The 14,117-nt window shown below is 38.8% G+C and overlaps 1 protein-coding gene across 3 annotated transcripts in view; it reads left to right on the plus strand.

Moving 5' to 3' along the window:
* The window catches only part of arid3a (AT rich interactive domain 3A (BRIGHT-like)), a 47,452-nt gene that overhangs the window by 6,227 nt on the left and 27,108 nt on the right, over positions 1–14,117 (plus strand). For all 3 annotated transcript variants that reach the window (XM_042005214.1, XM_042005215.1, XM_042005216.1), the window contains exons 2-3: positions 8,527–9,285; positions 9,381–9,663. In XM_042005214.1, the coding sequence (XP_041861148.1) occupies positions 8,963–9,285; positions 9,381–9,663 (606 nt within the window). In that variant the 5' untranslated portion in view covers positions 8,527–8,962. The remainder of the gene's footprint in view (positions 1–8,526; positions 9,286–9,380; positions 9,664–14,117) is intronic.

The raw sequence follows: 14,117 nt of genomic DNA on the forward strand, positions 1-14,117 counted from the left end.
GCAGCAAACATTTCAGCTGAATCAGCAGAGACTTTTTTCTCGTTCGACATTTGATGACTTTTCCTGTGGATAGAAGAAGTGGTCTTTTTAGGTAGCACTTAAATGTGCTCAACACATTCAGTATATTCAGTTTATGTTATGTGGCCTTTTTCACCTGAGAAAAGATTTGGAATAATGTGAACTTTGGAGCTGTTGCAGCTGTAGATCAGTCACATATGGTTGACATCTTGTGGCTTTTTAACACTAGAGGTGTTTCCTCCAGTTTTACTCTGATTTCCCACAGTTTTGGATCCCAAACCTTTAATTATGGTCATTACTGTGTCCTGTACTGCTCAAACTTGCTTACCCATATGTAATTCTAATATATTACTCTGAACGAAGCACTCAGACACTTAAGTATTTTTCTTTTCCAAGTGAAACATATTACATAAACACTTAAATCTGCTGACTGTATATTTATTGGTGCAAAGTCAGAGCACTAAAGAGCATATATGTGGTCACAAATGCATCACAAATCACTTTTAGCTTCTTTTGCTTGAATAGTGCAGCCCTGTTGCTTGATATATGTCTGCAGATTTCACTGCTGAGAAGTGAATCACTGGATTATTTTTGCTATATGCCCACTTAATTTATGGCATAGCTGGGGCTAATCAGATTTTGCTTGCTGTATTGCTTCGGCTTGCTGGAAGAGGTCAGTGGAAAATGCGTGACCAGCCTGTGCGACACTTCCTCAATGATCTTGTTGTTGGTGCACAGGCGCTCAATGGAGCCTGTGTTACTGCCTTACGAGGTAATGCTGCAAGGAATGTGAGAGAGGGTCGCATAATCAAGACCAGCACCACTGACCGACTTTTTGCTTTAATGCTTTTTCCCCCTTTTTCTTCGTGTAGGAATGATAAAGTAGGGACACAATCTGGCTTCTCCCTGTGCTTAAAGTCTTAAAGTCAGGTTTATTTGTCAATTTCTTCACATGCCCATAACATACAAAGGAATCGAAATTACGTTTCTCACTGTCCCATGCGTATACAGGTATCAAGACAAGTAGGACAAGACAAACAATAAAGTGCACAGACAAGTCTGGTCCTTAAATAAATAAAAGGTATCAAAACAAGGCTAAGAGGTATCACAAACAAGATCAGCATATGTGCATTTGAGTCTTCCAGTAGTTTTACAATATGAAGAGATATACTGTGAGGAAGCAGCTCCAGTTAAAGTTTCAAGTATTCTCAGGGTTTGTAGTGCAATTTAAAGTTAAAAGTATTTACAGGGTTTATAGTGCAAGGCAGTCAAGGCAGTCAAGTAATACAAGTAGCTCCTCTTTAACTATCATTTTAAATGTTAACGTGTTTATATGAAACGTTTGAGCTTAAAGCTATTGATTGAGGCAAATAACCTATTTATGCTTTTAAACAAGCTCTGGGATTTAATACCACTGAATTCAAGCAATTTGCATGTAAAAATTTTTCTTTTCATAAAACAGCTTAATACGTTAAGTTTAAATGTAAAGTGTTTGATAGATACTTATAACTTCTTTCCCCTGAGATCCCTGAGGAAGTATTTTTATATTGCAGTCCATACAAACAAACAAAGCAAAAGAAAAAAAAAAAGAAGTTTTCTAATAGATCCTACTTGGTGTATTGTGGGAAATTCAAAGGGGATTTGTGGATAATTTGTAACTTGGTACTAGTGAAGCTTCAGAGAAAAGCTCAAATTCTCCTCCAGGCCCATTTTACATTTATTTGAGCTAATTTGAGCAGCTCATTTATGCTGCTAGGACTGATATTTTATTAAATAAAACATCTCAAACATTTAAAGAGATTTAAAGGGGGACAAAAAATTCTAATTATTACTACTCCAGGCAAACATCAGCCCACAGAAAGCATGAATTCAGATTAGAAGGAAACACTGGAGAGATTCAGTCCTGCAGGTTTGAGTTTACTGGGATGAGGAATTTATTCTGCAACATGGTGGCGAGTAAGTAAGAGTTCTTAACATAATTTGCATGTCTTTAAGTAGGTGTAAATATCATGCATTGCACCACGATGGTGGTTTGTTTTCAGAACTTCCATTTTACTAATTCTTGCATTTTGCACTGGATGGCTGTGGTGTCTTTTACCAACATCAGACAACGTACCAACTGCATCTGTAAACATCTTAGAAGAAAGTCCCATTTTGAAGTAGAGAGGATCTTTCATTTTACATCTACAACCCTGTAGGAACTGATTAAGAAACAACAGCACATGTACAGCACAAGATAAAAGTTTGAATACATTTTCCCATTAGGTTTAATAGGAAAACGTATTTAAACTTTTAAATGGTACTGTACGCTTCTCCAGAAATATGTTTGTTGATAATATCAGTACAAATCCTGTTTTGCTACTAATGTGGCATTAAAGTACACACTGTCATGCTGTGTAGCCACAGTGCAGAGTGATTAAACTCTACATTGATGCTTGTAATCATAGTCTATTTTTTACTTTGAGTCTTATTCAAAACAGGTGTGGCACAAATGCACAGATAAAGGAAAAACTGTACAAATGGCACCCACAGAAACCCAAACCGAACTAGCCCAATTCCAAAGAAGACATGAAAGTATCATCCACACTGACTGCAATGAAATGCAGAGACGCCAGCAAGCGCTTAGCAGCAGAGATGGAGACGAAAAGTAGATTACCACTTTAAGAATCTGACTCTGTGATTTTCAGTGAAGCAGAACAGACAGACGTTCATTTTAATACCCAGTTTCAGGTCTCACAAAGACCTCACCCAGCTCCTCGCTAACCACATGGCTTTATCAGGCAGGAGATGGTTTGTTCTTTCAGTACATAAAAGGAAAATTAAGCTTTTGCTCCTAAAGTTGAAATGCAAGATGAAAAGCTGCACTGACATCAGCACAAACAAAACTACCCATTAACCTAAAAAGAAAAGTAATGTATTAATACTTGTTTTTCTTTGAGAGCTTCCCTTTTTATTGCCCGTTGTAACACACATTTTGAAAGCACCATTTGTGCCTGGTTGTTCAGTGTTTCATTAGTTGTTGGTTTTGTATGAAGGACTGCGGCGTTTGCCACATTTCACAAGGTTTGCATGCAGCCATTCTTATATGGACATATGCATGTGTGCGAGGCTGTGTGGGTCTTTTTATCTCATTGGAATTAGACCCTTAGTTCTCGTTCTTATCACTCTGCCTTGTTTGTTCAGACCTTGCAATCTTCCACCTCTCAAATGTGGGTTTAGAAAAAAAAGAAGCTTAACCCATTAGCTCTTGTCGTTTCTACTTTATCCTTCATTCAGCCAAGAGCTGACGTTTCTGTGCCAGTTGGTTCTCCCTTATCTGCCCTCACTGTTAGATAGCTTCCTGCCACCTTGCCCAGCAGGTGGTCTCTCCTTAGCCAATTAAGGTGTTATATGAGCCCTAAGGCTCTTATTGTCTTTTCCACTTGAGCTCCAAAGTCTGAATTTCCAAGTACAGGTAGGAAAAATCAGCAAACTGGAAATAGGTGTGATATTATTCCCAACATCAAGTTTTGATTTCTGATGAAGGAGCTTTAAAGTCAGCTGTTGCATTTTGAGGCATTGCCTGTTCATGTTGTATAACAACTTGTTTCTCAGTCCCTTGAGAATGCTTTTTTGAGCAGAAAATCTGAATGCTGGTTACGAATGAATGCAGACAGTGCCAAATGAACAGAGATTTGCCTCCACACTGCACCATGTGTTTGCAAATTCCAACATTTGTCTAAAATCAAAGTGCACAAATGGACTGTTAGAAGTTACAGTGAAACAATGCAACTCTTAAAATATATTTAACATACAAAAAGAATGATCATTTTATTGCATGACTTTTTTATGCATATATTACTAGGTGGCAATTATCAATGCATGAATGTATCATCTGAATATTGCAATTCTAGATTTAAGCTAAACTGCAACTTCAGTTATAGGAATGGGAACATGTGCATGTAGTCAATGCTGATGTGGCACGGCACTCTAATTTTAAACAACTACAATCAAACTGTGTTTTTTGCCACGTTATTGTTTGAAATGAAGAATACTCTTTGATGTCACTAAAACAGATGGGTGCCTATAAAAGAATGTCACCATATGTCAGCCATGACAGCAGGAGTCACATTTGTCCTCTGGTTTTGGTGAAAGATGCCCAGCACTGACATGGAGAAAGACTCGTGCAGTTTAGGATAAATGGCTAAAATAAAGAGGAAAAGGCTCCATTCATCCAGTTACATAGATATAGATTTACCTAGTGATGGAGAAAAACAGTTATATAAGTTGTTTTCTGTAAATGAGGTTCTAAAGCATTTTGACTGGCAAAAAACAATAAAAGCAATGTTCCCTGTCTATAGTTGCTCTAAAATGAGTCATTTATTCTTTTTTTTTTTTTTTTTTTTTGTACAAATAAGCATTTACAAATAGCTATTGATACTATAAAAATATTACTCAATAAATAAGGATTTCGCAACCCTGGCTGCAGTACAAGACATGCGACATATGTGTTTTTTTATAATTCAGCTTGGGTTGCTTGGGTAACTGATCATTTCACTGCAAAGCAAAGTTCTGGACATTAAATGCCTTATTACTTTAGCCAAGGCCTGTTTATTAATGTGTGACAATGAGATACCAAAGTAAACCTGCAGCCTTTTCTACCACAGCAGAATTGCACCCAAAAAAAAAAAGAAAATGAAGAAAAAAGTGCAGTAAGTTGATTGCTTTGTCATGCACTATTAAGACTCCTAATCCGGTTGTTAATCAGTACCTAGTTTTATGACACATACATAAAATGGTTGGTTGCTTTGTCAGTGCCAGTGGAGAAATGGTGGACCACAAAACACAAAAAATGGTATTTCAAAATCAAACATACTGTTCTAGAAAGCTTTGCAACTGTGGAGTTTTCTGCAAGCACCAGTAACACACTTCCAGTTAATATGCAGTAAACATTTCCTATACAGTACTTCTCACACTTCCACTGTGCCAACACAAAAGCCAAAACTTTGGTGTTTTTTTTTTTTTTTTTGTGCTGTTGCTTCTTTTCATTAATGGAAAATGTACAATAAGGTTGATGCTGTGTCAGGGGGTGTTTCATGCCGCTGTTGTATTTAGTTTAAATAAAATCCTGACCCCATTCAGCTGCTTACAGGTTCTCCATTTCCATCTTGCACTTGCAGAAAATCAGTTTATTTGTTGCAGTAATGCATCATGTTCATATCGGAACTCAATCTTATGAGATTATATCAAAAAAATGTATGAGCATCAAGATACGTCTCCTAAATTGAGGAAGAAACGTGTGATGGTGCAAATTCCATTGCACCATATAGCATGTAGGAAATCATGATGCTTGTGATCATCAGTGGCATGAAACAATGAGACCACTTCTGCTTCCCTATGTACAGGAGGGCCCAGCTGAACACAACAGCTTTGTTGTAATCACTTCTGTCTTTAGAATGACATACATGGCACATGCAAAGGGAGATGTGTCACAGTCAGTAGTCGTCGTGGCACATGCATGGACTGATCTTCTGAGTTTGACTACCTCAGTTAAGTGTTGGCTGGTGTATTTAAAAACGTCACTGATGGCACAGTTGATGTACAGGTTGTTCTAAAGTGAATTTGAATTGCATTATGTTGAGCCCATATATATATATGGTTATATAGGTGCAGAAAGTAGCACAAACTTGTTACAAGTCATTCAAGATCCAGTTAGGTAAGATGCTTTAATCCTGATTACACTGGTGCTATTCTGCGCCTGACAACTGCGGATGTTCAGTTGTGCCTCTCTTGCCCTTAAAGAATGCAGTGAATCAAAATTGAGAATCTGTCGGCTGCTTCGCTTCATGTGCTGTCAGTTGTCACTTCCTTCACCCTCTGAAGAAACGTACAAGTTTCACAGTCTTTTTTTTCTTGCGCAACATTTCTCTAACATATGCAGCCATAGTATGGCGTGACAGACGTATTTTTCCTGTGGGCAGCTGCCACTTCTGGCTTGATAGTGCTACATGCACTTTGAAACTTTTAGATTTTACCAGTTTTCTTAGTATTTTATGTTTTTAAAGCACCTTTTGTGGAGTAAAAACATGGCAAGCTTAGTGATGAGCTGCAGGTATGCTGACTTCTTATTACTAGAAGAAAAATATTACCTGAATTTGCCTTTTTTTTTTCCTTTACTTTAATTCAGATTTATCATCTATTTCTTCTTTCATTGACCACACACATAATTTGTCCTTGCACCCTGTATTTAGATGCTCTGAAACACCTAAAACAAATCAGAACTGTTTTTTGTCAGAAGCATGGTAGCATAAGCAGAGCGTAGATTTACGGCTCCATGAAAACAGAGCCCCTCTTTGACTCTGGCTCCGTTTTCAGCTTTATTTGCAATGAGGGAAAGAGCATTCACCAATGTCTTTCTGGGGTGTCACTTGTGTTGTGCTCAATTTCTTATGGAACTGGAGATTACTGATATTGTGTAAATATAATTTGATCTTTCACATGAGTCAGACTTGCATAATGCAATATATGATGATTAGAAAAAAACAAAACAAAACTATATACTGATTGAAAAGTCACTTCCATCTTGACTACTTGCGTAGAAACAGTGATAACCAGAATGTTTCTGGGTGTTGCCTCCTTTCTCATTATGTATTCATGACTATGTAAAGACAAGATGTGGAAAATAGTCAATTTTCCTGTGAACAGATGGATGCATAGCATCAGAAGAATTTAATTTGTTCACGTGAGAAACTTGGGATTTACAGGGTATGTATTGTTTATCGTTCTCCTGTGCTCTCAACGTGCCTACATGTAATTATGCCACTGTAGCTTTGAAACTGGAGTAAGATTTAGTGTAATTCCAGTGAGCCACATGCAGGGGAAACCCCCCCCCCCCTCTCTCTCTCTCTCCTGAGAGACAAATAATACCTGCATTGTAATGACAGGGTTTATTGTGGGCAAAGAGTGCTGTGGTGGTCACTTTTTAGGCAGCTCAGCGTGGTGTAATGTGTTAGTACTTTGAAGAGTAAAATTACCTTGAAGGTGTGCTGACTCAAAGGCTGTTTTTAAAAGTATGTTTTATTCAAGGACTGTCATGCATGTGGTCAGCTATAATACCAGCAAACGTAAGCTTTCAAAAGAAGAAAGCACTTTTCTGGAATAAATAGCATTTTTTCCATTTTAATCAATTACTTATAAAAGAATATCATTACTGCTGTCATCAGGAGTTAACCTGGTGAAACGATGCAAATCCTAAAGTTTCACAAGTTTGTGAGACTGAGGCGGATGGTTACAGAGGTCTGTCTCTTCAGGTATTAGTAAGCACAGCTGAATGAGTGCTGGCTTCCAGTCACTGCCAGCTCCTGTCATGACTGGTACTTATGCATTTCCAGCACCTGCTGGGTGCTTAGTGTACAGCTGTTATTGGTGCCTGGCTGATCTGGGAACAGCCTCAGCAGACACAGGCTTCTAAACATTTTGTGTTTTTTTCCAGTAGATGGAGAGTACTAAGAATGGATATTTTGTGGTAGTATTTGACTATAGGCAGCAGACGATCTTGATACCAGAAAGTCAGGGCTCTTTGCTTATAGCAGAGAGTGATTTGCATACCTGGGGCTGTTCTGGAGCAGGTGTGTAGGAGAACTATTACCACCTACATATGTTGTGAAAAACTCCCCAATATGTTTCAGCAAAACTTTTTCATAACAGGAAATAACCCCAGTCCATTCTGTGCTTGATATGTTTGATATTGTTCTTTTGTGTTGATAAGCTGAAATATATTTTGACATCAAGCCAGCCAGGTGAGGAAAGTGACTGTTCGTCCTGTGATTTCACTTCCTCTTGTTTAGTTTAAAACATTTTGTCCTGTGTGAGCAGCGTGACTGGTCTGATTCTGGTGTGAGTAATCCAGCACATGCTGCAACAGCTATTATCGCTGGGATCGTGTAAATATGTGTCACAGGTAATTCAGATTGAAATTTGCATTTCTCTGTGTGAAATTGAGCATTTTCTCCCCAGCCATCTATTTTACCTTTTTTAAACTTGTGACTTGAATTGATGGGGCCGTCCTGCAGTCATTCTTGTAATTGGCTGCTTTTCTGCAAGTTGCAAAACATTTACAAAAGTTAAATGAGATTGTTGGTTGTTGTACATCTAAAAATGATTAATCAGGTTCCTTAAACGACACACTGGAGTTTTTCTTACAGTATCACTCATTAACTTTGTTTTATTTATAGAGGGTTATAAGATACGTTGGTTGCAAAAGTGGGAACTGAACCAGTTCAGTTGCAACAAAAAATTACAACATTGACAGTGTGGTTTTTAATTTTTTTATCAGAGTGACAGAATTAAATATGTTTACTTGAGTAAAAAGCTATAAGATACTTGATGATTTTTTTTTTCCTGAGGAGGAGAGTGGTTTAACAGTTTTGGCACTATAACAGTGAAAAGCTGTCAACCTTTAGCTCAAGTTGCTGATGTTAACAGAAAATAAAGTAAATCTGACACTGTTCTATTCTTTCTCTCCTTCAGGTTTTTGTAGTCTGTCAGCGAAGTCTTGTACTCCCACCTTCACTGCTACAGCCCGCGCCTCACTGAACACTGTACGACTCAGCTCTGCCATCAGCTTTTGTTTCCTCTCCAGCTGCAGGGAAAACCATTGAGACAAAAGAGAGGCTTCTGCCTTCAGACCTGCTGGCAGTCACTGGCTACATGTCCCAGAGCTTTTACCAACCAATCTCCTCTTTTTCCTCTTTCTACTCGTCCTCAAGGACCCACATTTTCTCTTAATCACAACCTTTAAACATTCAGACAGCTGTTAGCTGCTGCATCCCAGGTGCAGTTTGTAATAGTTCCTCCTTGGGAAAAGGTCTGACCGTCGCTCCCTGACCAGCCCCCGACTGGTGCTCCTTCAGTGGGGGAAGGAGGGGAAGGAAGGCTGCTGAACACTGTGCCGCTTTCCCCGGAGATGAAGCTCCAAGCCGTGATGGAGAACCTGCACAGGCAGCAGAGAGCCAAGTTGCTGATGGAGCAGCAGCTACAGCAACAAGCCGCCGCCCAGCACACTCAGGTCCGCACAGGAGATGAGCTGATGGGGAGCCCGGCCCCCGAGGCGGAGCAGGCCCAGATCGCAGCTCTGGCAGCAATGCGTGCTGCGGCGGCTGGGCTGCAGAGAGTATCAGACAGTCCCATGTCAGAGCGCAGCAGTGGTGGTGAGGAAGATCATGATGATAACGATGAAGGAGAGGAGCAATACAAGGACATGATGGGATCAGATGAAGAGGAGCAGATGTAAGTAGAAACTTTCTTTGGACAAGTTTTGCTAAAGTGTTCTGAAAGTTGTATCAGAATCTTAAAAAAAAATATTATCCTTCTAACACACACAGTAAACAGAAATGGGATGAAGAAGATTTTGAAGGTGAAATGGAGGAAGACTTTGATGATGACCTGGCAGAGGAAGGTCTCCCAACGGGCCATGATGCTGTGGCCCCTGGGAAGGGCATCCTTCTGCTGCCTCATCGCCAGCTCCACCCCCATTCCCAGCTGTTAAAGGTCCGTCCCAACGTTGAACAGGAGCCCCGCGTAGCCATCATGCCGCCCCATGCCACACACAGCCATCTGGGTGGACAGGATCACGGTGAATGGACCTATGAAGAGCAGTTCAGACAGGTAGGATCACTTTGAATGCATTAATTTTGATTTTCTTGTCATGTCTGCTATCAGAAAAGCAAAAGGTGTTCTATCTGCCTTCTTGTGTTGAACAAATTTACTTTGCTAGTTTTGGATATTGCTAAGCTACATTTAATGTTGGACCTGATGAGAGGAGGAAACAAGGGAATAGGGAGTGGTTGAAGGAGAGAAGGGAAGAGGGAAAAGAATAAAAAGGAGATGGAAACAGAGATGCAGGAGGCAACCGAAGCACAAATACCAGCTGCTACATCTGACAAAAAAAAGGTTGTTAATCCACGAGAAGCAAGAAACTTTTTTTTTCGAAACCACGTGGTTGGGGTACATCTTGCAACTTGTTGGACATCTTGCACCCCCCCCATAACAAGCTTAACACAATCTGTACAAAAACAAAGCACACAATAATTGGGAGAACCTATAAGAAGACAAACTGAGAAAAACATGAATAACAAAAATACAAATAGGAACTGCACCACAGTTAGGCTGCAACAACTAACTATCTGTTGGCATTTAACATTATAAAACGTATTTAGATTAATGAAGCAGGGTGCATTTACATTGGCACTGTTTATGCCTCTCCTGCTGCACATACTAGGAAGATACTGGTGAAAACTGCATGAGGCTATAACACCAAAGGAAAAACAGAAACCCCAAGAAACTCAGTGTTGCTTCAATGTTTACTTGCAGTAAACGAGCTGTTTTCGGTCCTGGCCAGTCAATGAGGCCCATTTATGCTCCCTTACGTGTGTAACAGGTATGTCCGTTTCAAGCGTTGTCATACATCACCTCCCTTCGTGCTTCCATTTTACCTTGCCACGGTTATGAAGTCAATTAATCCTCTAGTGGGCAGTGCAAAGTTCAGAGTTCACTTTTGCGTTCTGATGTCCGTTTCAGACACAGGTTGGTGGCGGTGATGCGTCACTATGAAGGTGTTTGCAAACGCCTAACACATTCAGACAGCCTTTCTTCAAAACCTCTTGCCTTCTCCACAGCTGTAGTCATGGCTTTCTTCTTCTTCTTCCTCCTGTTCCTCTTCTTCTTCTTTGGTTTGTTCCGTTCAATGGTCGCATGTTAGCTATACTGCTGAACATTGACCCCGTGGATAAACAAGACTTCTGAAAACACACCAATTATGCTCGTAAACTAAGCAGGAGACCAAGGAAAGTGTCCATCCATTTGCATATCCATCTTCTGTGTCGAACAAAATAGGCCTTTAGACTACTAGCTATAAGCCTTACTGTAATCACTGTGGGAAACCATTCAAAATAAATTCCTAAAATATCCTAAAGTCAACTACTTGGCACACCAAGGAAGTGAATAAAACAAAAAAAATGTTGACCTCTGAGCGACATCTGGCCTCCACAATCCTCATGTCAAACCTGTGTGGCACTTTCTCAGCAGCAGTGTATGATGTAATCTGACCAGGGTGGGAAGTTAGCACCAGCCAGCAGCCAAATGTTGATAAAAGTTGAGCGTTTTCAGTTTGCATTTGCCACGCAGCATTCTGGTGAAGTCTCTGTGTCAAAACTTCTCATGTAAAGAAACCGTGTTTTTGTGGTGGAGTTTTACTGTCTGCTTAAAGTTGGGCATTAGCAGCGTAGAAGTAAAAAGGTTTCTTGTATTGAGTAGGCCTGGGAGCTGAGGAAGAGAGACTCCACGGAGTGGAGAGGGGGAGGGGTGGGTTTGTGAACATTTTAACAGCTTTAACATGCTGGAGTTTACTGTAAACATGCCAGTGGGCTGGATATTTTGAGGGAGGCCCTGGTGAAATGAGACAGGCTGTATACATGGAGACTTAAGACTGTCAACAGCCAAGTTTGGATTCAGGACTGTTGTCAATAAAAAAGACAGGAAGGAACAAGAAAACCTACTCACACTCTGCCGTTGAGGATATAAACTCCTGATGTTAAATAATAATAGTTCTCTTGTTTTTCTTTCCAGAATTATACCACACTTAATCATAGGGGGAGTCAATTTAATGTAATTACAGATGTACATTATTTTTTAACCTTTGTCTTCGTTTATGAAAGAACTACTTCTGTAATGTGAGAAAACTGACACTTTTTTAACTTTAGATGTGTGTGGCATAAGTGAACCACCATTTTCTGCACTGGCTGGAAATGGAAGCCGCTAATAAGACGCAAACAAAATCATGGCCTTTTGCAATGTTTCAAAACATGAAACTTGCTCAACAGCTTTTTTAAAATCCTAGAATAGATCCAACTCTGTGAGAATGGAGAACTGGTTCCATAATTATACATTTTAATTATTGATGCCTGTGGTTGTGTTGGAGGTAAATTATCTTTGCCACATTGAATGCAGCTTACATGTACTCCATTATCAAGTCAACTACATATTTTGTAATTCACAGCCGATGTATTTTAATTACAGCGTATGTAGAATATAATTTTCCTTCTACCTTTATACTGTGCTTCTCTAAATAGTCCACACCTTCCTCTGTAAAGCTTTGTGTGAACGCTTTGAATTTATATGCAATTTTTTTTATGTGTCAAGTATGAAATACAAGGCAGTTTTATGGGGACACGTCAGTTAGCAATGGATCAGGCAAGCTTGCATTTAATGCAGCTGACGGTTACATAATCAGTACAGCAAGTATCTTGGCAGTTAAGACGCTGTTACCTAATCTATTGTTGATTAAAACCTATATATATGGAGACATGGAAAAGGAAAGCTGCATATCATGATTTAAATCCAATCATTAGTATGGAAAAGAGAGTAAAATACAAGGGTAAAAAATACAAGGGTGTCCCATATTATTAACCCATAATCCAAAATATACCTAACGCTGATGGATAAGAATTTTAAAAATCCAAATTTGCACATTTTCATAAGACTACTTTTTCTCTGTACAATTACAGCAGTTTGTAGAAACTGAAGTTTTTTTTGTTGTTGAAATGAATACCAGTGCCCCCTAATAGTTCTAACCACCCTGATTAAAACAGATAATTTTTGCTTACTTTGTTTACAGCTGTGCTTTGTTTTTTTTTTTGCTTCTTCTTTTTCACGTGACCCTGACATTTGAGGTTTCTTCACATTATGGGGTATAACAGTTAAACATATGCTTTAAAGTTTTTTAGCCAGTACAAACCTCCACATCCACTTTGCTTGCTCAGCACCTTATAAACTAAAAAATGATAAAAAAAATAAATAAATAAATTATATGGGATTATTGGTAATTGTGGTGATTTGAGCACATTAAGTGTTCATGGTGCAGATGCCCTAATCAAAAATAAAATTACATGCTTACCAGGGTTGCATGTGAGTAAATGTACAACTTCAGCAAAACATTAAATATAATGTATGTATGGAGCTCAGCAAAATCTCTACCCAAAAATCCCTGTCACCATACCACTTAGCAGTCGAGAGAAGGCTTAAGCTAGAACTCAGGGGTAGCTAAAATATTGCTTTTGTCATCATGCGCAATTGAAGCAATTGACGCTAAACTAGACAAATGCTGAGCTCGAAAAGTTCATTTTTATCAGTACTGCATTTATCACAAAAAGTCTGACAGTATCGATTGTATTTTCATCTTATCAAACAGCAGTCAGGAATCTCACCTTTTAGCCAACATTCAGACTCATGTCAGCCGTGTGGAGGGAAAAAATGGCCTCTGTTCATTATAATGTTAACTTAGTGCAGTGTTTTAATGTCTGATAATCCTTCACATTCATGATTGGGAAACTCTTGAGGCTCATTGGTCTTAAGTTTGTTATTTTTGTTTTAATTTAGTTTAATAAGTAATTGTCTTTTTTTTTTCTTTTCTTTTTTTTTTTTAGAAAATGGTGAATATAGAGGGACTGCGCACAATATCATTAAACATGTAACTGTAATTGGCTAATGTCTACTGAGGGGGTAAAGAGATGTGGCTCAGTGATTGTCGGCTGTTAGGCATAAAAACATATATGAAATAAGGTAAATCAGTGGCACCATAAATTATACCAACAGATGCAGAAAGTTGTTGCAAAAAGAAGAGAGAGAAAATGGATCGCTGTAATGAAATTGTAAATTGTAAAAGGGATTTTAAAGAGCCACTATAAAGAAATAAAGTGCCCTCAAAACAGTTTTTACTGTTTGATGACAATGCTTACATAGAACTTGGGCTGTATGATGAATTCTTGACTATTTCATCCATGTTCACAGTTTCCTTTTACAAAAGTTTGAATGAAATGAAAACTGTAAGTTGAAACTGTCTGTATGCTATCAGAATGATAGCTGGAGTCTTCATCACCTAAATTTCACTGACAAGTCCTACTTTTCAGTATGGCCAGACATGTGGTCCTTTTAATTGAAATTTCCTTGTGTCAAAAAAGGTATATAAACATAAGCCCCGTTTTTGGCCAGATCTTAATGTTCGTGGTCTACAAATTCGTCTATAGGATGCACAGATGGCATTTACTTTAAGATTGTATTCCCTT

Source organism: Melanotaenia boesemani, chromosome 14 (assembly GCF_017639745.1).
Source record: "Melanotaenia boesemani isolate fMelBoe1 chromosome 14, fMelBoe1.pri, whole genome shotgun sequence".
NCBI classification, from domain to species: domain Eukaryota; kingdom Metazoa; phylum Chordata; class Actinopteri; order Atheriniformes; family Melanotaeniidae; genus Melanotaenia; species Melanotaenia boesemani.